At 39.1% G+C, this 24,459-nt stretch overlaps 1 protein-coding gene across 1 annotated transcript in view; it reads left to right on the top strand.

The window, feature by feature from the left end:
• LOC115226757 (annexin A4-like) overlaps positions 1 to 21,736 on the top strand; it is a 28,905-nt gene extending 7,169 nt beyond the window's left edge. The window contains exons 2-9 of the mRNA XM_029797778.2: positions 302 to 377; positions 5,603 to 5,697; positions 6,225 to 6,338; positions 6,874 to 6,964; positions 7,300 to 7,454; positions 9,466 to 9,643; positions 13,388 to 13,500; positions 21,229 to 21,736. Of these exons, the coding sequence (XP_029653638.2) occupies positions 302 to 377; positions 5,603 to 5,697; positions 6,225 to 6,338; positions 6,874 to 6,964; positions 7,300 to 7,454; positions 9,466 to 9,643; positions 13,388 to 13,500; positions 21,229 to 21,354 (948 nt within the window). The 3' untranslated portion in view covers positions 21,355 to 21,736. The remainder of the gene's footprint in view (positions 1 to 301; positions 378 to 5,602; positions 5,698 to 6,224; positions 6,339 to 6,873; positions 6,965 to 7,299; positions 7,455 to 9,465; positions 9,644 to 13,387; positions 13,501 to 21,228) is intronic.
• The last annotated feature ends 2,723 nt before the right edge of the window (positions 21,737 to 24,459 follow it).

The raw sequence follows: 24,459 nt of genomic DNA, 5'->3' as shown, positions 1-24,459 counted from the left end.
TGTATGTATGTATGTATACATATATACATATATATATATATATATATATATATATATATATATCATATATACATATATATACATATATATACATATATATATATATATATATATATATATATATATATAACAGTCCAGATACTTATTGATCAGACCATGTAGTCTTTGATCAGAGTTATTGGAAAGCTGTAGTGATGACAAAGCATGCCAGTCGTTTCTCCAACAGTTTTGCTTCAGTGAATGTGATATTTTGATAAATGACTGCACTTGTTAAAGATGCTTCCTTTCTTTGTCATTCCAGGGAACTGTTACAGCAGCCAAGAACTTTAATGCAACCACAGCAGCAGAGGTGCTACATAAAGCAATTGCTGGTCTTGGTAATAATCCCTGTCTACACATTATATATATATCTGTCATCACAAAACCGATTTATAAATATCACAGAGTTGATCTCTCAAACTGATTTCTCAAAACATTTAAATTAGAATCCATGAGAAGAACTAGATCACGAGGAGAAAACTTCAGATGATGGCCTTCGGAGAAGATTAGCTAAAGTAGGGGTTTCAAGAATTCATGGAAAGTTAGGCAATTTTGTAAAATTACTGACAAAAGGAGCACATTTTCACAAAAATCCATAAAGTCTTTCGTTGGCCCAAGTCTACAGTAGAAACACTTGCTCAAGGTGCCACACAGGTGTGGCTGTGTGGTAAGAAGCTTGCTTCCCAACTGCATGGTTTCAGTCCTCAGCATATTCTTTTATTCTTTTACTTGCTTCAGTCATTTGACTGTGGCCATGCTGGAGCACCACCTTTAGTTGAAAAATCAACTCCAAGACTTATTCTTTGCATGCCTAGTACTTATTCTATCAGTCTCTTTTGCCAAACCGCTAAGTTTTGGGGATGTAAACACACCAACATTGGTTGTCAAGCAATGGTGGGGGAACAAACACAGACACACAAGTACATATGTACACACACACACATTATACATATATATATATATACATCCTTCTCTCTCTTTCGGAGAGGCATTGAGCAGCTATACGCACACATACACACACGGCAGTAACTCCCGCCTACTGAATTCAATCACAAAGCTTCGGTCAGCTCGGGGCTATAGTGGAAGACACCTACCCAAAGTGTCACGCAGTGGGACTGAACCCGAAACCATGTAGATAGGAAGCAAGCTCCCTAACCACACAGCCATGCCCATATATATATAAAAATAGATATATATAAATATATGACAGGCTGCTTTCAGGTTCTGTCTACCAAATCCACACACAAGGTTTTGGTTGGCCCGAGGCTATAGTAGAAGACAGTTGGTCAAGATACCACACAATGGGACCGAACCTGGAACCATGTGGTTGGGAAGCAAGCTTCTTACCATACAGCCATTCCCGTGCCTTAGATATATATATATATATATATACACACACACACACAAACACGTGTATGTGTATATTTTTGTATGTGTGTATGTGTGTCTGTACATGTGCGTGTGTGTGTGTATGTAGCAGGGCTGTCTGTATCTGTGTTTGTCCCCTATCACTGCTTGACAACCAGAAGCAGTCAAACTAAAAAGACTGCAATAAGTTCTAAGCTTGAAGAAAAATAAGTCCTGGGGTCGATTCATTCAACTGAAACAATTCTTCAAGGCAGTGCCCCAGCATGGCCACAGTCTCATGGGTGAAAGAAGTCAACGATAAATGATAGAGCTATAGATGTTGCTGTGCAGTTAAGAAGCTTGTTTCCAAAGCATAAGGTCTCAGGTTCAGCCCCACTGTGTGGCAGCCAGTGAAGGAGTCTTTTTACTACAGCTTATGTTGACAAAAGCCTTGTGAGCAGATTCGGTAAATGGAAACTAAAGGAAGCCTATTGCATACATACGTTATGTGTGGGTGTGTGTTTATGGGTGGCCTTGTCTTGATGTCACCTGGGTGGTTGTAAACAAGCATCACCATCACATAGTGGTGTTGTTTGTTTCTAGTCTTGCATGAAAAACATGCCTGGTCACAGGAAAATATTGCTTTGCTTAGAAACAGGTGAAGTTTGGTGACAGGAAAAGCATCCACCTGTAGAAAATCTTCCCCCAACAAATTCCATCTGACCCCTACATGCAAGGAAAAGTGATATTAAATGATGATGATGGTGACATGTCTACCAACTGTTAAACCTGTTGAGAGACAAACAAAATTCTTTGTGCTCGATCTTCAAGCTAATTATGTCCCAAATTCAAACCCTGATGAGGCAAACTTTGTCTTTATCCATCAACAATTAATAAAATAAGGTCTCCAGTCCCATGCTGGAGTTGGTCTCGTTGACTGTACCTTCCCCTTACACTTCAAACCTTGGGTCAATCTCAGTAATCAAGATACCTACCACCATGGGCCTTGCTTTTTAAATTATGGAAATGCTTACTTTATACAGAATTTAAGTGTTCGGGAAATCTACAAATGTTTTAGAAAATCTGTTATTCATAATCTAGTTTAAACAATTATTTTTAATTAAATACACAATCAATATTAATTAATCCCCTTTTACATCTTTGATTTTAAGTAATCTATTTTTATGTAATTATTTTTAATTAAATGCACAATTACTATTAAGTAGTTTTAACACAATTTTTATTAGTTAAATACAAAATCATTATTAATTAATTTTCTTTATTCAATTATTAATTAATCTATTATTTTCTATGCTGTTTTTTATTTTTTTTAATTCAAAACAGTTGAGTTTTTTTGTTTTTACTTTTTAACTTTCCCTGTAAAATGGACCCATTTCTTGTGTATTGGGAATATGAAGTGCCGTTATCCCAGGGTGTAGAATTGGGGGAGTTCTGGGGTCAACATAACTTTATTGCGACTGTTTATGTTGATTTTTAAATGTTACCAAAGTTAAGGGTAGCTTTTATCTTTTTAGAATAGATCCAATAAGTCTAATTATCTGAGCCACACAGGTTATAGTAAACAGTACAAATTTTAGCCATTAGTGTGCTATGTAATCTACCAAGTGGACATTTGTAGATAATTGACTTGTTTATTTTTAATGAAGAGAAAAACAGAAAATGAGTTTTTTGTGAAATGTAGAGAGAACTGAGGAGATAGATAGATAGATAGAGAGAGAAACAGACACACACACACACACATATATATATATATATATATAAAATATTATTAGAGACAAAACCACTATTTTGCAAAACAAACAAGGAAAGACTTAATCAATACATAAAATTTTAATAAATAGTCTCTAATAATATTTTATAATATTTTACTATAAAATTGGATTTAATCCTAAATCTGATTTTTTTTCCCTGTAAATTTGGATTTATTCCCTAATATTTATTATATATATATATATATATATATATATAATATATATATATATATATATATATATCATCATCATCATCATCATTATCATCGTTTAATGTCTGTTTTCCATGCTGGTATGGGTTGGATGGTTTGAGAGAGGTCTGGAGAGCCAGCAGCTGCACCAGGCTCCACTCTGGTCTGGCAGAGTTTCTTACAGCTGAATGCCTCTCCTAATGCCAACCACTCTGAGAGTGTAGTGGGTGATTTTTACATTCCACCAGCACAGGAGCCACACAGGCGGACCAGGCACCAATCATGTTGGATAGTGCTTTTTACATGCAACTGGCACGGGAGCCAGTCAGTGGGTACTGGCATTGACCACTTTCGGATGGTGCTTTTTACGTGCCACCGGCATGGGAACCAATCAGGTGGACCTGGCATTGACCATGTTAGAATGATGCTTTTTATGTGTCACTGGCACATATATACGGTGTGGTGAATAAACTGTCATCTAAATTATGTAAAATTGAAAATAACACTGACATCTCATTTTAACAGATACATTTACCAAAATTACCTAAAAATATCTTGAAATACTAAAGAGTAAATTTACTCAATAAAATTGCCATTGGCTTCAACCATGGCCTCCAGACGACTTCAGAATTTCTTGCAACTCTTCTTGATGGTCTCCTTGTTTAAGTTGGTGAATGCTGTCATAATCCTTGACTTCAGTTCATCTTTGGTGATATAACTGCACCCCACACATAATAATCAAGGGGATTGCAGTCTGGGGAGTTAGGTGGCCAGATGTTAGGGGTGATGTGGTCACAGAAATAGTCTGATAATCACGACTGGGTTCTCCTGCTTGTGTGGCATGGTATAGAGTCCTGTTGCCAGACATAGGGTGTTCTAGCAGCCAGCCTCTTGACCCAGGGCAGCACTTCCTCCTCCAGGCAATTGATGTAAGCATTTGTGTGGAGTCTGAGGCTGTGTGGGAAGATGAATAGAGGCATAACGTTGCCATCACTAGTGATCACTCCAGACATCATGATATTGACTGCATGTTTGATTTTTATCACTCTCAGTACATGTCCTCACATTGACACCCAAACACTCTGAAATATACATATTGGAGCTTCTAGTGTAAATGCCAAGCAGTATAGCTTGTTGTTTCCAAATTTCTGGCAGAGTGAACTGCATCATGGTGCCCAACTGACCCTACTATACTGTGTAGTCAACAAAATCAAAAACAAAGAATGCGCATGCACAAAATTAAAAATAAAATGGTGACAATTTACCCATCGCACTCTGTATGTATATACTCACACATACATACAGAGAGAGACATGCTATTCCACATGTTAATGTTTAAACCATCCAAAATATTTCAATTAACTGACCTTATTGGATTTATCTCCCTTGTTTGTCTTTTTAAAATTTCATCACTTATAGAGGGTATTTTTGTCTACTAATTCTTTGGATAATAATTCCGATTTGTCCAAGTCACATATCTTGTTATATTAACCATATATTATACTATTTTGTAATTGCTTTATCGAAACTACTGTATATTTTGGTAATTAGAGGTTTATTTAGCAACTATTTCTAGCTGGAACAGTAAGCACAGAGGTTAATATCTAACAATCCTGTTACTGGTGTGTCATGTGGTTGGATGGTTAAGAAGTTTGCTTTGCAACCACAAGGTTCCAAGTTCAATCCATCCTGATCAAATGTCATTTTTACAGCCTTCGGTTGACCCCTATCTTGTAAATGGAGCAAGGGAAACTGTATGGAAGCATGCTGTGCAGATTATATATGTAATTCAAAAGGTATGGCCTTGTCATACATTGTATCCTGCTTCTTTGGCCCGAATACAAGTGTCTCTGGTATACTCAGCCAGTTATATGTTAATTGAGGGGCAGGTAATTCAATTGGTTGATGGAAATTTTGTGGGTAGAGAAAACGGTTGCTGAGTCTACATGGAGAACTATCAAAAAATGTGAATAAGGACTGGGGGAAAAAAAGTAATGAAACAAGATCCTTCAAAGACTCCCATTACTGAGCCCAATGCGGTCAGCAGTATCCCTTCTCCCCTCAAAGAAGTACTGAAAACAAGTGCTTCTTTACACCCCACCCCCCACACACACATTGTAGAAAATGGAGAAAAAACAATGATGAGGGTAATATACTAACAATGAGACATGTGCCTCTGTGTGACACCGTGTCATTGTGCCACGGCAGAGGGTCTAGTGCTTCCATCTCTGACACAATGTTATTTTGCTACAGGAACAAACGATGCCAAAGTCATTGAGCTGCTGAGCAGATATAATTACAATCAGAGGCAGGAGATGATGCTGGCCTACGACAAGAAGTACAACAAGGTAACCATTGTGCTGGTGGTGGGCAATGTGTGCAGTTGTAGAAGATGGGTGTTGGGGTATGTATGTGTGGATAAATGTACGGATGGGTACGCAAGAGAGTGTTTCTATATCCGTGCGAATGTATCTGTGTATGTTTGTGTTGAAGTATTGTGTGTATGTATCTATGTTTGTGTGTTTATGTGTATGTATGTGGATGAGTGTGAATATATATACATACATATATATATATATATATATATATATATATATATATATAATATATATATATATATATATATATGATGTAATATATGATGTATATATATATATATATATATGATATATATATATATATATATATATATGATATATATATATATATATATGATGTATATATATGATGTATATATATATATATGATGTATATATATGATATATATATATATATATATATATATATATATATATATATATATATATGTATATATACCACAAGAGCCATGCTGTGATTTGAACCTTCTACCTCTCTTTCTACCCTGTTGTTCCAGGCCATGGTAAGTGATGTAGCGGCTGATCTCAGTTTCCGTTATAAAGACACGGCTGTTGCCCTCCTCACTGAACCTGTTCTCTATGATGTCAAAGAACTGCGGAAAGCAATGAAGGTGAGTTGACTGTGTTTCACACGTCAGACATGTCTGTGTGTCCATGTGTCTGTGTGGCTTTGTTGTTGTTGTTTAAACTCAGGTCAGCCCTGATCCCACAGACTTATGATCGAAGATGTTCCAACCAAAGCCACACCATCTTTTATTCAGACAGGAGTGTATCTAGGACTACATTATCTAATGTGTCCTTCCTTCTTGTATTTTAACCCCGAGGCCAGTTCTGATGCACTTCACCTCTGATCAAAAACAATCCAACTGTGACCATTCCATCTTTTTGTATATATTAGTGAAGGTGTTGGATCAAATGTGGAGTTCTGCATTTAAGATTCATCTATGATTTGAGGGAGATTTGGCTGTTATTTTTAGCAAAGGGAGCCATTGTAAAGAGGGTTTCCTAATTTTGAGAGGTCACATGATCTACTTGGTCACTTAATTCCCTGTGATAGGTCACATGACCTATCCCATGTCTTTATGACCCTAACAGATCACATGATCTCCCCCAACATGTCCCATGATCTATTTTATCTTTTCACAGGGTTTAGGCACTGACGAAACCACACTCATCGAGATCATCTTCTCTCGTGATCCTGAAAGAATGGCGGCCATTAAACAACGATATTCTGTTGGTGAGTAAAATGTCATCACGACCCCAACCCCCCCCAGCCTCAAATGCATTGTTTTTCTGTCTGTTTGTAAAATAGACACATCCTCCTCCTCCTCATCCTCATCAACATTATTTAATGTTTGTCTTCTGGGCTGATTTCATTTAATTGGAGGTTTCAACAAGATTCCAGAAGTCAAAGGATCACTTCATGCTACAGTGCCTTCTTTCGACTGTGGGCCCCGGGTGAGATCAGCTTACAACTTGTAAGACTGAAAGGTCTTAACGAATTCCTACACCCCCCCATCACCACCCCGTTAACATTAATTACTAATAAGTAATTGCTGTTGCTTTTTGTAGAATATGAAGTCAGTCTTGAAGAAGACATTTCTGGTGACTGCAGCGGCCATTTTCGACATTTGCTTTTGTCTCAGGTGAGCGGAACTCGAGAACAAACCAGGAAAGAAGATGTCGACCTGGGACTCGCACAGCAGGACGCTACTTCTCTTTACAAAGTAGGTAACACTGGTGTTCTTAATGCAATTATTGATTCAGTTATTATTGTTGCAAAGATGAGGTCATTGGCACTCATCTTTGAGGTAGCCTGTAGAAGGGTATCATAAAAGTGGTAGGCCCGCTTGTGGGGTGTAGGCAGAGATAATTGTAGCTATACTATTCTGCAGGACTAGCCTGAGCTTAAGCACTCTATTGCACATCCTGACTACCTTTATGACCTTATCCACCCATTTCTGCACAAGGAGTATGCCTACACCCCATACTGCATCACAGTTACCTTCCCAGAAGATTTTTACCTATGTGCCTTGCCTGTGAGGACCCTGGCTGAAGCTCCTCTCCACCTTACCTCTTGCATGCAGCATACATCAACACACCTCCATTCAAGTATCTCTACCATCTCACTAGACCTACATTTCAGAGTGCCTACATTGACAGTGCCAACTCTAAAAACTGGGAAAGGAATGTGGGAGGAGATATGGGGAGGGGAGATGTTGTTCAGTACCTGAAAAGAAGGTTTCCGTGTTCATTTGATAGACATGCAACACCTGTTCTCACTCTCGACCTGTCATCATTCAAACATTCAAGCATGTTAAGATTGCTATTTCTGCTGGGGGTAGGAATAGGTGTTAGTGGCATTGTGAATATAAGCATTATGGACATCGTAAAAACGTAAATTTAAGCATTACTGGTGTTGCAGATATAAGTAAGTAAATCAATGAAGATAGATAAAGGAGAATATGAAAATCAATATGCTAATTTTAGATTAAGAAGGTGGGCAGCTAAACTACTTGCATTTGTCCCAGGGGAGAGAGGGAGAAGAAATTGCAGGTATGAAAGCGGATACCACCAGTGATGGAGGAGTTTCAGGTGAGAGAAAAGAGGAACAAATATGCCACCCACACACAAGAACAAGAACACACGCACACACACACACACAGACAAGAACAAGCACACACACACACACACACACACACACACACACACACACACACAGAGGAACAGCATGCACACACAGCCCATTTGCTTTCTCTTTCCACTTAAAAACGTCCATGGAAATTACCAAGTAGTTTGTTGACAAATTTTGGGTAAAAACAAAAGATAGCTGATTAAATAGGTGGGCAGCTAAATTAATAGCATTTGTCCAGGGCTGGAGAGAGAGAGAGGAGATTACAGGTATGATAGAGGATATCACCTGTGAAGGAGGGTGTTTCCGGTGAGAAAAGAGAGATATCCAGTGCTCATATATTATATTTAAATGATAAGCTTCTGGAAAGTTTTGCAGATTTTTACAGTATGTATGTATGTATGTATGTACATGCACACACACACATATACATATATCTATGTATGTATCTATGTCTTTCTACCTATCTGCCTGCCTACTTACTTACCTACAGACAGACAGACAGACGTATGAATGTAATTATATGCATTGTAAAGGTGAATTTCCCCGTGGTTAGGGTGTTGTACTCATGATCACAAGACCCTGGTTTCAATGCCTGTGCATTGTGTTCTTGGGCAAAACACTTCGTTTCACATTGTTCCAGTCCACTCAGCTGTAAATGGATAACCCTGCGACAGAGTGGAATCCCATTCAGGGGCAATGGGCTGTCATCATTCAAAAGCCACAATAATGTGAGGAAATGCATTGTGGCTAGCATTACATAACAATATCTGATAGACTGGCTGATACAACGATATATATATGCAGGAGTATATGCATACACACACACACACACACACACACAAGACGCTTCCATACAGTTTCTATTCACCAATTTCATTCAAAAGACAGATCAGTTGCAAGTTTGAGTGGGACTGAACCTGAGATCATTAGTTTGTACAGCAGACATCACAACCACTTAGCCATGACATCTCCAATCAATGTGCAATGCCTTCCTTTCTGGCCCCTTTGTGTCCCAAATAACTCCATTTTGAAAATTTGTGATATTTTTTTAATGAAATTAATCTCTCAAAACCTGATTAAAATTTTGTGTGAATGTTTTTTAGGCTGGAGAGGGCAAATTGGGGACAGATGAGAAGAAATTTAATGCCGTGTTGGCTGGTCGCAGTTTTCCCCACCTCTTCCAGGTTATGAAGTTCTACCGTGAAAAGGTAGGCCATGATTTGGAACACGCAATACGTTCTGAGACCAGCGGAAACCTGAGAGATGCTTATTTAGCCATTGGTAAGGACATTCATCATTTTGTTGGCTGACAGAGCTACGTGTGTGAGGGGGGGGGCTGAGCAACTGCAAACATTAACTCATTTGGAAACTAAGTTTTATTATTTTGATATTTACTGGTTTCAGTCAATGGATTGTGACCAGACTGGAGCAACGTCCCTTTCGAGAGGGTTTACTTGCAAATATGAAAGTAGTTTTGTTTCATTTGTCTTTTTTATTGATCCCAAAGCAGTTGGGCACAAAGGGAGATAATTCAAACAAATATTGTTTACAAGACACACTTTTCCAGTTGGTCGGTTTTTCATCTCTTTGTCAAAGGAGAGAATCATCTTGCAAGGAATCAATTTTTTAAAAACATTTTTCCTTAGTGAGTGGAGTGGTGTAGGAGTAGCTGTGTGGTAAGTAGCTTGCTACCGAACCACATGGTTCTGGATTCAGTCCCACTGCATGGCACCTTGGGCAAGTGTCTTCTACTCGGGCCAACCAAAGACTTGTGAGTGGATTTAGTAGAAGGAGACTGAAAGAAACCTGTCGTATATATGTGTGTGTGTGTGTGTGTATATATATATATGTTTGTGTGTCTGTGTTTGTACCCCCAACATCACTTGACAACCGATGCTGGTGCATTTACATCCCCATAACATTAGCGATTTGGCAAAACAGATTGATAGAATAAGTACTAGGCTTACAAGAATAAGTCCTGGGGTTGATTTCTTCAACTAAAGGCGGTGCTCCAGCATGACCACAGTCAAATGACGGAAACAAGTAAAAGAGAAAAGAGAATCAGAGAGTGAAGTAAAAGGAATAAAATAATTATTTTCATTGAATTTTGATAAAATTTTATTTCCTAAAATTTTTTTCAAATCAAAGAGTTGTTTAAATTTGCTTTCCTTTCATTCAAGTTGGGTCTCGTCAGGATAATAAGATTTGGAATTTAGGGTCAGTTAAACATTGCATTATATTAAATTAAATTGATAAGATGATTAAAATTAAGCGATTCATACATACATTCATACAAATAAGTATAACGTGCGTATGACCATGTCAACACTCCTGCTTGGCGTTGTTTATCGTCCCCCAAGTTACCATCGGGACACACAGCTTTGCAATATCCTCCGAGCTGCTGCCAGGAAAACAGCCACTTATGTTTTTATTGCAGGCGATTTCAATCATCCTGAGATCGATTGGGAGACCTTCCATTGGCCACAGAGTGCAAACGATTTTGTTGAGCTTGTGCTGGACTCAAACTAGTCACAAGTAGTCACCTCTCCAACAAGAGGCGACAACACCTTGGACCTGCTCTTCACCACAACTCCTGAAGCGGTTATCAATTGCACTACGGAGGAACCTCTAGGTGACTCTGATCATGCTATGATCATCGCCAATCTGGCTCTTGCGGGCAACAAAAACCTGAACCATCTCCAATCTGCTTCCTTCGATTGGAAGAGAGCAGATTGGAACCTGTACCACACTGAACTACAGCACCCAAACTGGCGTGAATTCTACAACTCTGGAGATGTGAATACTATACTCCAGAGTATCCTGGACTCAATATGGGCAGCATGTGCAGCATCAGTGCCACGTAAACAAAAAAAGAAGAACCACCCCAAAAGGGCAATTTGGGAAACTTCAGCGGTCCGACTTGCCAGGAGGGAACGTCGGACTGCTGAACGGGAATACAGGTTGCATAAATCAGACACCAACAGGAAGAAGCAGAATAAATCCTCCAACCATCTCAAGCAAGTGACAAAAAAAGCAGTGCTTGAATTTGAACAGTGCATAGCAGCCAATCCTGACAGCAAGGTTTTCTGGAAATATGTGCACTCAAAGCAGAGACCTCACTCTCCAGTGGGCCCTCTTCGCAACCCTCACACAAACCAGATCACTGACGACCCCAAGGAATGCGCAGAACTCATTGCCGAGTGCTATGCAAACATATTCACTGTAGAAAGTCAAAATGTACCATCTTCACCATCACTAACAGCAAACTCCATAACAACTATGGAATTTACACCTGCAATGCTGCGACGTCACCTTCAAAATAAGCGCAACTATGCCTCCCCTGGTCTCGATGGAGTTACATACCTGCTTCTCAAACGTGGCAGGCACTTCCTTTTACACCAGCTTTCTATTTTCTTCCAGTACTGTCTCAACAATGGTGCTACTCCGGAGCAGTGGAAAACTGCCAGTGTCATTCCTCTGTTCAAAAAGGGCGACCGCACATCACCTGTCAACTATCGCCCAGTCAGTCTCACTAGCTGTATTGCAAAACTGATGGAATCGTGTGTCAGAGAAACACTCTGGAACTTCTGGAGCTCTCACAGTCTCATCCGACCCTCACAATATGGATTTGTCCCTAACTCCAGCTGCAGTGACCAGCTTGTCGAGTTCCTTGAGGACATTACTCAGATTACTGACAGTGGCTCATGGGTGGATGTTGTCTACCTTGACTTTGCTAAGGCTTTCAACTCTGTGCCACACAAAAGGCTTATGGTGAAACTCTCTGCAATGGGTGTGGGGGATGACCTTTTTAACTGGTTGAAATCCTTCATCCTCAGCCGAAAGGAGGTAGTCACAGTTCTAGGACAGCACTCTACACCATATGAGATGTCATCGGGTGTACCACAGGGATCTGTCCTTGGTCCCCTCTTGTTTGTGGCATACATTAACGACATAGATGCCAATTTAAAGAATGCCACAGTATTGAAATATGCAGACGACATCAAGCTGTACCTTGAAATCAAGAGGACAGATCCTGATGTCTACAACTCTTTCCTGCAATCAGACCTAGACACAATGCAGCAATGGATCACAGACTGGCAACTGAAACTGGCTGTGGACAAGTGTACCACCATGCATTTTGGGAGAAAAAACCCTGCGTTCACATACTCCCTCCACAACACTGATATCAAGAAATCCTCTTGCGAGCGTGACCTAGGCATCACTGTCAGCAGTGATTTGCGTTGGTCAAAGCATATCTCTAAGATTGTCAGGAAGGCCGAGGGTGTCTTGGCATCACTCAGCAGGTCTTTTGTTAGCCGCTCTCCAGCCATCTATTTAAAACTGTATACAGCTATGGTACGACCACACTTGGAATTCGCATCATCAGTTTGGAACCCCTATCTTGCACAGAACATTGACCTCCTGGAATCTGTCCAGAGACGTGCAACCAAACGCATACCCTCCATCAGACACCTACCATATTCTGAGCGCCTTGTTTCCCTGGGCATGGATTCACTAAAGCTCCGGCGTTTGGCGACGGACTTGGTAAACACCCACAAAGTTATCAACCACCTCACCAACAACAACACTGAACACCTTTTTGATCTCCATGTGTCTAACACACATGGACATGACTACAAAGTCAGAAAACAATACAGCTCCCATGACTTTCGGAAACATTTTTTCACGCTCAGAGTTGCTGAAGCATGGAATAAACTGCCTGCGTCAGTTGTTGACTGCCATGACACTGCATCTTTTAAGGCCCTCATGCTTTCCGAAATCCGCCGAAACTACACCTGATTATATATACACTTTAGATGAGTTGTAGTGCACCTGCGCACTGTACACAATTATTATTACTATTATTATATATATATATATATATATATATATATATATATATATGTGTGTGTGTGTGTGTGTGTGTGTGTATATGTATGTGTTTACATGTATGTCTCCATGTGTGTGTGTGTGGGGAGGGGTATTTATCCCATAAAGTTAACCCTGCCATGTTCTCTGTTTCAGCTGCCATGGCCCGAGGAACTCCGACGTTGTTTGCTCAGCACCTTTACAAATACACAAAAGGACTCGGCACTAATGACTCTAATTTAATCCGAGTCATCGTTAGCAGATGCGAAGTAAGTATGGATACATGAACATGTATACATATATATATATATATATATATATATATATATGAATATACACACACACGCATGCAGTAGTGGCTGTGAGGTTTGTACTTTGCTTACCAACCACATGGTTCCAGGTTCAGTCCCACTGCATGGCACCTTGGGCAGGTGTCTTCTACTTTAGCTTCAAATTAACCAAAGCATTGTAAGTGGATTTAGTAGATGGAAACTGAAAGAAGCCCATTGTATGTGTGTGTGTGTGTCTCCCCACCATTGCTTGACAACTGATGTAGGTGTATTTATGTCCTTGTAAATTAGCGGTTCAGCAAAAGAGACCGATAGAATAAGTACTAGGCTTACAAAAAATAAGTCCTGGGGTCAAACTGTTCAACCAAAGGTGGTGCTCCAGCATGGTCACAGTCAAATGACTGAAACAAATAAATGAATAAAATATATATTACCTTACTAGCAATTGTGCTGGTGGCGTGTAAAAAAAACCATTTGAGTGAGGTCGTTGCAGTACTGCTGGACTGGCTCCTGTGCAGGTGGCATATAAAAAGCACCATTTGAGAGTGGCCATTGCCAGTACCACCTGACTGGCCCTTGTGCCAGTGACACGTAAAAGCACCTACTACGCTCTCGGAGTTGTTGGCGTCAGGAAGGGCATCCAGCTGTAGAAACTCTGCCAGATCAAGACTGGAGCCTGGTGCAGCCATCTGGTTCGCCAGCCCTCAGTCAAAACCGTCCAACCCATGCTAGCATGGAAAGCAGATTTTAAATGATTATGATGATGATGATGATGATATATTATAAATTTATGTGTACATACATACGTGTGTATATATCTCTTTTACTTGTTTCAGTCATTTGACTGTGGCCATGCTGGAGCACCATCTTTAGTTGAGCAAATCAACCTCAGGACTTATTCTTTGTAAGCCTAGTACTTATTCTATCAGTCTCTTTTACCAAACCACTAAGTTACAGGGACGTAAACACACCAGCATTGGTTGTCAAGCGATGTTGGGGTGACAAACACAGGCACACAAACATATACACACACACATACATATATATATACATATATATGACAGCTTCTTTCAGTTTCCGTTACCAAATCCACTCACAAGGCTTTGGTCAGCCCAAAGCTATAGTAGAAGACACTTGCCCAAGGTGCCATGCAATGGGACTGAACTCAGAACCATGAGTTTCGTAAGCAAGCTACTTACCACACAGCCACTCCTATGCCTGTTGGTATGTATATATCTGTGTATGTATATGTGTGTGTGTATGTATGTATATATATATATTATATATATATATATATATATATATATATATATATGCATATATGTATGTCTGTATATATATATGAATTTATGTATATAATTTATGTATATAAATGTGTGTGTGTATAGGTGGAGGCCTGCCTTTATAGTTAAGGTACTTGCCTGACAACAATGTGGTTTCAAGCACAATTGGCTAAGGAGGAATCAGGAATGAGGAGGGAAAGATAAACAGGGTGCATGAAGAGGACTGGAAGAAGAAGATGTATTTGGGTTCACTGGGGTGGGGTGTGTGAATTAATGCTACAAATGGGTGGAATTGACAGCCCTTCCAGGACTCAGTTTCAAGACGGTGGGCAGGTCCTCTCAAGAACTTCTTATCACCAAACATCTCAATCTGTTGTCAGCTCCTCTGTGGCACCCAACGTTTTAAGATTGACTGCCCCACTACCTCACTGCATATCCTCCTGGGCCACACTCTCTCTGTCTCCCTGTTTCTCTCTCTCTCATATTTATATAAAATCAGCAACAGAGACAGGTATTAATAGTGAGAGATAATATTTATATCCCCACTTCGGCATGGATATTCTGTTGGAACAAACGTTACTGAAGCAAATACTATGGCTCTTTGGTGGAAAATGCCCTCTTGTTTATATCATGAGGGGTGGGGAGATAAGTCCCCGCCACCTCCAACACTGAGACCATCAGGTCACTTGATTTTGACCGTCCTTAGTTTTGTCAATGATGGACTCATACATATATATTTACATGTACATATATGCATAACATGTAATCATTCATGCATATCTATCTACATATACATCTATCTAACTATATATATATATATATATATATATATATATATATATATATATATAGAGAGAGAGAGAGAGAGAGATAGAAGGATAGATAGACAGATGGATAGATAGATATGCATCTATCTATATATATGATGGATAATAAAACGGTTTACACCTGGTAGCTTCCTGGTAAAGCTTGGTCATTTTGACAGTGATCGTTATGTATTTGGCAAATGAAAGATGCTGGATGTGTCGAATCAATTGTCGTGATTAATAATAAATTCTTGTATATTCCGTCTTCTATATATATATATATAATAAAATATAATATAATATATATATATCGAATGAATGAAAACTTCTGTAACATCTACTGGAATTTCATAAGTGTTGGCACTAATTATAGTAGTAATTAATGAATTTCAAGTATATTAATTGATATGGAGTTAAACGAGTGTGTAGTGGAGAAAAGGTGTAGCACAAGATATTGAGGTAGAAGATGAAATACATACGTGGGACGATTTCTAAGTAAACAGTGAAAACATCGGTTCGGAGTTTAATTAATATATTTAAACGACATTTACTTGTTGTATACACAAATATTTTCTACATCAATTCGTTACCAACTGCTTCGAGCTGGCGAAGAAATTAACAGGGTACATACCGTGGAAATGATGGGGTAGAAGCAGACGTGTTTCGTGTCTGTGGATGCGTTGGTCATTCGGTAGTGTCGGTTTCGGTTCTGCCGTATCGTCTGTCGTTCATGTTGAATATCTGAGAAATTACTGACTGGCGATATCATAGCCAGTCTCTCTCCGTCCCTTGGCGGATTACTGTATTTATAAAAGTCGGGACAGCTAGAAGGAGAAACACATCACAGGAGAAATTCCTACTTTAAGTAAGCCACCTCCTGTCCACTTGAACCCTAAATGACACTGCTGAGGTTAAAGGTCAAAGGGAAACAATTCCACCATTTTTTAAAAAGGCCAAAGAAATTTCTTTCTTGATTGTTTTGGTCAGTGGTGAATCAGACGAGTGAGAATCCTTAGATTCGGTTTCCAATCTAAGCTCGGAAAAAGGAAGTGTGTAGTGGAAAAAATGAGAAAGCCACAGAGGTCGAACGATGCAGATCCGTGTGATGTTGAAAATGTGTGGTTTTGTGTGTAATGCAGAAAAGTGTATAGAGTTTAATTTAGAGACAAATGAATAGATGTGCAAAACATGGGAAGTGAAAGAAATAAAAATATAAAGCAAGGAATTAATGTTCAGAGTTGGTGTGTGCAATATGTTGGGCGCAAGGTGTATATGCTTAGGCAGAAGCACACATGTTATAAGGTGGCACATTGAAAGGGAGATATTGATTAGGCAACCCATTTGAGGTCTAATAGAGGTAAGGTGTCATTCAGTGGCACAGTGGGCAAGTAATAACACACAAGAAAATATGAGTGTTGCAAGTGTGGGTAAGCATCCAGGTGTGATGTAGAGAGCAAAACATTTTTAAAAGAAAGCCAAAAATATGGACATGCAAGGAACGGACAGAAAAATGAAATATGTTTGTGCAAAAAGTTCGTTTGTGAAATTTTCAATCAGTTGAATCAGCAGAACAATGTTCATAGGAAATGGTTTTGGTTTGTTTTTTTTTATACATGTCGGTTGTTTTCTTTTGGTTTGTCTGCAGTTGATGCAGAGTCATTCGGGTTATGTATGTGGACATTGTTCATAACCACAAGAAAAAGAAACAATTTGTTTTATTTGTTGATGTGGGCATTTCACTTGAGATGATGGGTAGGTGAAGAGTTTGAACTTACCCGAAAGACTTGAACAAACCTTGCAGGCCATCGAACTGTTCCTCCTGATTTGGTGTGCCGGGTTGTGCCGAATCTGAGGGGTTTGCGATGGGTGAAGCTGAAGTTGTTGAGTCCGTTTGAGGAACGGCGGGAACTGAATGTAAGTCCTCTTCGACGAATTCTTTTTTTAAACGATCAACAGATACAGTATTTCGTTTTCCTCCAATATCGAGGACGAAATACTTTGGTGCTTTTTTAATCACTTTGTAGGCCCCGGAATACGGTGGCCGAAGCTGAGACAGTATCCCATCGTTTCTCACGAAAACACGAGTCCAAGTATTGATGTCTTTTGGGACATGTGAAGCGACGTTCTGTTGTCTGGGGTCTGCAGGGGACAAATGCGACATACATGTCCGTAAGCGGTGCACATATTTTGCTGGGTCAGGAAGGTCTTGTGGTGAAACAGGTTCGATCATCTGCCCAGGTATTTATAAAAGTCGGGACAGCTGTTAGTTTTTACAAGTGTATACTTGGACAAAATACATCCTTGTGAAAGAGCAACCACTTTCATATTCATCATCTGAACTGCTAAGTTTTGGGGACGTAAAAACACCAGCATCATTTGTCAAGTTATGTTGGGGGTGACAAACGCATACACACACATGCATATGTACATATGACGGGCTTCTTTCCGTTTCCGTCTACCAAATCCACTCACAAGGCTATAGTAGAAGACACTTTCCCAGAGTGCCACGCAGTGAGACTGAACCTGGAACCATGTAGTTGGTAAGCAAGCCACTTACCGCACAACCACTTCTACGCATATATATATATATATATATATATATATATATATATATATATATATATATATATATATATATATATATATATATATAATATATATATATATATATATATATATATATGGCGAAGTAACCGAAACTATGCCATATAGGCGAATGCCATATATATATATATATATATATATATATATATCATCATCATCATCATCATCGTTTAGCGTCCGTTTTCCATGCTAGCATGGGTTGGACGGTTCAACTGGGGTCTGTGAAGCCGGAAGGCTTCATCAGGCCTAGTCAGATCTGGCAGTGTTTCTACGGCTGGATGCCCTTCCTAACGCCAACCACTCCGTGAGTGTAGTGGGTGCTTTTTACGTGCCACCCGCACAGGTGCCAGACAGAGCTGGCAAACGGCCACGAACGGATGGTGCTTTTTATGTGCCACCGGCACGGGGGCCAGGCGAGGCTGGTAACGGACACGAACGGATGGTGCTTTTTACGTGCCAATATATATATATATATAAATAATAATAATAATATTACGGAGTAAATCCAAACTTATACAGGGAAAAATTAGATTTAGGATTAAATCTAATATGACAGTATAAATATATATATATTAAATTAGAGATAAAACCACTATTAGGCAAATCAAACAGTGAAAAATATAAACCAAAACATAGAAATAAAATTAATTAATATAAAATATACAAAATATATAAAATATAAAATTCAAAATTTGAAATATTTAAATTTAAAGTTAAAATTTAAAAAAATTTTTAATTATTAATTTATACTTAAATTTTTATATATATATTTTTTATTATTTTTTATTTTATTTTTTTTCAGCATTTGACACCAAATTGGTTGCTCAGAAGTAAAGCAATAACTTGCTTTTACTATCAATATATATATACACACATACACATATTGAATTAAAGGACTAAAGTTTAGAAAGGAGATGCTAAATGCCGTATCCAAACCTTATTTCGGGGGTAAGTCCCTGGTAGTGTGCCTGCAGAGCACGTTCACCACTTATGGCTACTGGGCATCATCAGTGATACTGTCTGGAATTCCGAGGTGCATTTAGGGTATAGCTTAAAAGATTGATACGGAAGACGGAGTCTAACTGGGAGCATTCTGTCTTCTGCATTAGTCTTTTAATCATCATCATCATCATCAACATTGTTTAACATCTGCTTTCCATGCTGGCATGGGTTGGACGGTTTGACTGAGGACTGGTAAGCCAGAGACTGCCCCAGGCTCAATTGGGTCTGGCAAAGTTTCTACAGCTGGATGGTCTTCCTAACACCAACCACTCCAAGAGTGTAGTGGGTGCTTTTTACATGCCACTGGCATGAGGGCCAGTCAGGTGGTCCTGGCAATGACTATACTCAAAAGGTGTTTTCATGTGCTACCTGCATGGGACCCAGTCCAGCAACACTGGCAACGACCAGGCTCAAATATTGTTTTTAACGTGCCACCGGTACATGTGCCGGTAAAGCGATGCTGGTAACGATCATGCTCGAATGGTGCTTTTCACGTATCATGGCATGGGAGCCAATCCATGGCCCTGGTAACGATCATGTTGGATGTGCTTCTAATGTTCTACTGGCATGAGTGCCAATCAGGCGGTACTGTCATCGGCCATGCTAGCAATTTGGGTTTGTTTACACTTGCCTCAACAGGTCTTCGCAAGCAAAATTATAATATATATGTATATATGTGCTTGAGAAGACCCGGCAAGCCAAATGAGACCATAACCTTTTGGCCTATGCCAGTGGTGTAACCCTGCTTGCAAAGAACTGTTGAGGCAAGTGAAATCGAAATCAAATTCGATGACTGGCATCCATGCTAGTGGAGTGCTAAGAGCACCATCTGAGCGTGATCATTGCCAGAGCGGCTAACTGGCTTCTGTGCCGGTGACACATAAAAAGCACCATTCGAGCGGGATCATTGCCAGCGTCGCCCTACTGGCACATGAAAAAAACATTCGAGGGAGGTTGTTGCCGGTGTCGCTGGACTGGCTCCTGTGCTGGTGGCATGTAAAAAACATCATTTGAGCATGGCCGTTGCCAGTACCGACTGACTGGCCCTCGTGCTGGTGGCACGTAAAAGCACCCACTACACTCTCAGAGTGGTTGGCGTTAGGAAGGGCATCCAGCTGTAGAAACTCTGCCAGATCAAGATTGGGGCCTGGTGCAGCCATCTGGTTTTCCAGTCCTCAGTCAAATTGTCCAACCCATGCTAGCATGGAAAGCAGACGTTAAATGATGATGAAACAATGATATATATATCAAGGCGGTGAGCTGACAGAAACGTTAGCACGCCGGGCGAAATGTGTAGCCGTATTTCGTCCGCCGTTACGTTCTGAGTTCAAATTCTGCCGAGGTCGACTTTGCCTTTCATCCTTTTGGGGTCGATAAATAAAGTACCAGTTTCGCACTAGGGTCGATGTAATCGACTTAATCCCTTTGTCTGTCCTTGTTTGTCTCCTCTATGTTTAGCCCTTTGTGGGCAGTAAAGAAATATATATATATATATATATATATATAAAGCCTCTGTCATTTTTTCTTCACCTCTTCCATATCTACAAATTGCATAGCACCAGCTTTTGTCCCTAGTGATGTCCTTCAAACAAGGGCCAGATCAGCTTCCAACTATTCTTTCAGTTCATGGCATGCATTCAGTTGTGACTGCTTTTGATCTTCTGTGTGGCACAAATTTTGCCCCATGACACCATTCAACACCACTAACCAGCAGACTGATGCCTGAGGATCATATCAAATGGCTTCTGGTGGTGGCAGCTTTGACTACAACTGATCTGTCTCACAGAGAACGTTTCCGGTTACTTTTGGGTACCCCCTCATATACATATGTATCTGTGTGTGTCACCAGATGCTATTCTATGAACAACTGTAGTTGAAAAAACATTATTTGAACTGACTTTAATTTGAATGATGCGGATTAATGTGAACTAACCTGGACTAATGAGGATTGATGTGAACTAACCTGGACTAATGAGGATTGATGTGATATCTGTTGTTTTGTCTCCTTGCAGATTGATATGGTGCAGATTAAAGAAGAATATTTCAAACTCTATGGCCAAACGTTGGTTGATTGCATAAAAGGTGATACCAGTGGGGACTACAGGAACTTGCTGCTGGCCCTTGTTAGGGGACATTGAGGAGGACAACCACAATGACAAGCATGACAGCAACATCAACAATAATAAGAAAACATCAACCACACCACCATGTCAACAACAATAATAACATTTGCTGTCAACTTTCTGTTACATTTTTTTTTATTTCTCTTGCCATTGCATAATAATAATAATAATAATAATAATAATAATAATATATGGAGTAAGTATGGACTTGACAGAGCAAAAAAGTGGTATGAACATAAACCCGAAGATATCGTAAATGATAATGCAACGATCCTATGGGATTTTATGATTCAGTGCGTCCATGAGATAGAGAATTAGAAACCAGACATAGTGTTAATTGAGAAAGAAAGCAAACGATGCTGGATCATAGATATAGCATGTCCAGCTGACAACAAAGTATGCGATAAGGAAGAAAGAAAAGTCAATAGATATGACAGGTTAGCTTGGGAGGTTAAGCAGTTGTGGTCGATGAAAAAGGTGGTAGTAGTACCAATAATTGTCGGAGCCCTGGGAACAGTGAGTAAAAATCCTGAGAAGTAAATGGAACAAATAGGGGCTGCAATAAGGGTGAAGGACTTGCAGAAAACTGCACTGCTTGGAATTGCTTGAATATTCTGGATGGTGCTCGAAAATAAGGGGTGTTACCTTAGTTCACTGGTAGTGAACAGCTGACGCTGTAGTACATCTCCAACGTTAGAAGCTGTGCAAAGACAATAATAATAATAATAATAATAACAATAACAATAATAATAGTAACTAGTGGGACCCATGGAAATTCCATGATATAAGTCGGCATATTTGAAAATATGATATCAATATATTAAATAGAAGCAAAGAATTTCAAGAATTTCTTTTGAAATCTTTTTCAATTAAAACTACTTTTAAATACAACACCTGTTTGTATATCTATTCATGTCTCCCTATCTGTATATCTATTGATATATCTGAAAACTCACCTACCTCTCTGTCTGTGTATCTATCTGTCTATCTATCTACCTATCTATCTGTCTGTCTGTCTGTCTGTCTGTCTGTCTCTCTCTCCCTTTATCTATTTATTTGTTTGTCTGTCTGTCTACCTATCCATCTGTCTATTGTTGTCTGTGTGTCTGTCTGCCTAATTAACTGTCAGATCTAATGATGTATGTGCCTGTCTCATCTCATAAAACTGATAAGCATTTAAACCTGATAGCAAAAACAAAAAAACTATGGGACGGGGTAGTGATGTCCACACATTACCACAGCCTTTGATCTGGAATACATAATAGATAAAAGTTTAACATTCACAGCTATTTGCTAAGGTTATTTCACTTTAACTATCTATAAATCCATAAATTTATAAATCTTCATGACATTGTTTCTTTATTTACATTATTTACATTTGACGGATATTTGTCCTCATCTTGTTTGTTGTTAACACAACATTTTGGCTGGTATACCCTCCAGCCTTCTTCAGGTGTCTTGGGGAAATTTCGAACCTGGGTTCTCATTCCTAAGGTATTTTTCGATGTTATTGTTATTATTATTGTTGTTGTCATTATTATTATTATTATTGTTATTATTATTATTGTTATCATTATTATTATTATTGTTATTATTATTATTATTATTGTTATCATTATTATTATTATTGTTATTATTATTATTATTATTAAATATAGAGCTGTTTCATTATGTTAAACATTTCAGTTGAACACACAAATGTTCTCTCTCCCCATCCCCTTCTCCCTCTATTTCTCTCTTATTCTCTTTCTCTATTTTCTCACTAATTCCTCTATTTCCATTCCTCTCTCTCTCTCTTTCTCTCTAAATATCTTTCTCCATTTCAGCTGTTACCTCCCTTGGCATAACTTTGCCAAATCAATGAGGCTGCAGCAACAAGCAGAAGAACATCAAAGAAATGACAAAAGTAGATAATAAAAACTCAAATCTCAGCCTTTGCACACAAACAAGTTCGAGCTGGTGGCCTGTAGCTGACTTTCATGAATGGTTTGACAAGTATAAACTCTTCAGAACAGTGCTACCTTTGGCCCATTGAGGATGTGACAATTGGAAGACAGAGAGCTGCCCCCTCGTAGTCAGCTGCTACACATTCCCTGGTGACTTAACAGGAGCATTTTGAAGGAAAGTACCTTCTACACACACACACACACACACACACACACACTATCATGCTTAATCATATGGAATTCTGCTCCAGTATTTTTAAATCTATTTCATTTTACCAGAATTCTTTTTAAGTTGGGGTTTTAGGGTAGGATTAGGGATTTCTCTGCTTCTTAACCATTTCTGGCCTTTGATGATTTTCTTTAAAATCTATAATAAAAATATAGTAAAATACAAATTGAAAAAGGTATTTCTGTTATATTTTTAATTTTCTAAATTGTCTCATTGTTTGCTGTGGCATAAATTTTCCTTGTAACATCAAGGGTTAGTTGATGGTAAATTAAAGACTTCCTTCATCCACTTACCCTGCAAAATAAATAAATACACGAACTTTATCATGATATAGCTATTGTAAATACATACACACATAAAATGGGTCCCTAGGATTACACCTTGAAAGTTCCCCTCTGAGGCATAAGTCTTGGCAAGGTTGTTTATGGAAGACCAGCAGTTGCTCATTCATACCAGCCTCCCCCTCCACCGATACTATCCAAGAGAAGGGCAAAGGGGCCAATACAGCTTGGCACCAGTGACATTGCAACTCATTTCTACAGCTGAGTGAACTGGAGCAACATAAAATAAAGTGTCTTGCTCAAGAACACAACACACAGCCCTGTCTGAGAACTGAAGTCACTATCTCATGATTGTGAGCGTAATGCTTTAACCACTGAGCCTACACCTTCACACATACATATATATGTATGTATACACACACCATTTATTGACTATCATAGACATTAATAAGCACACACACGCACATGTGCACACACACACACACACACAACAGTCTTTCATACAGTTTCCATCTCCCAAATTCACTCACAAGGCATTAGTTAGCTTGGGGCTAAAATAGAAGATACTTGCTCAAGGTGCCATGCACTGGGATTGAACCCAAAGCCACTTAGTTGTGAAGTGAGCGTATTTGCCCCAAAATCATACTTGGAGATAAAAGTGGGG

The sequence above is a fragment of the Octopus sinensis genome, linkage group LG30 (assembly GCF_006345805.1).
Source record: "Octopus sinensis linkage group LG30, ASM634580v1, whole genome shotgun sequence".
Taxonomy (NCBI): domain Eukaryota; kingdom Metazoa; phylum Mollusca; class Cephalopoda; order Octopoda; family Octopodidae; genus Octopus; species Octopus sinensis.
Note: the sequence above shows the minus strand (reverse complement) of the source record. Positions and strands in the feature narration are given on the sequence as shown.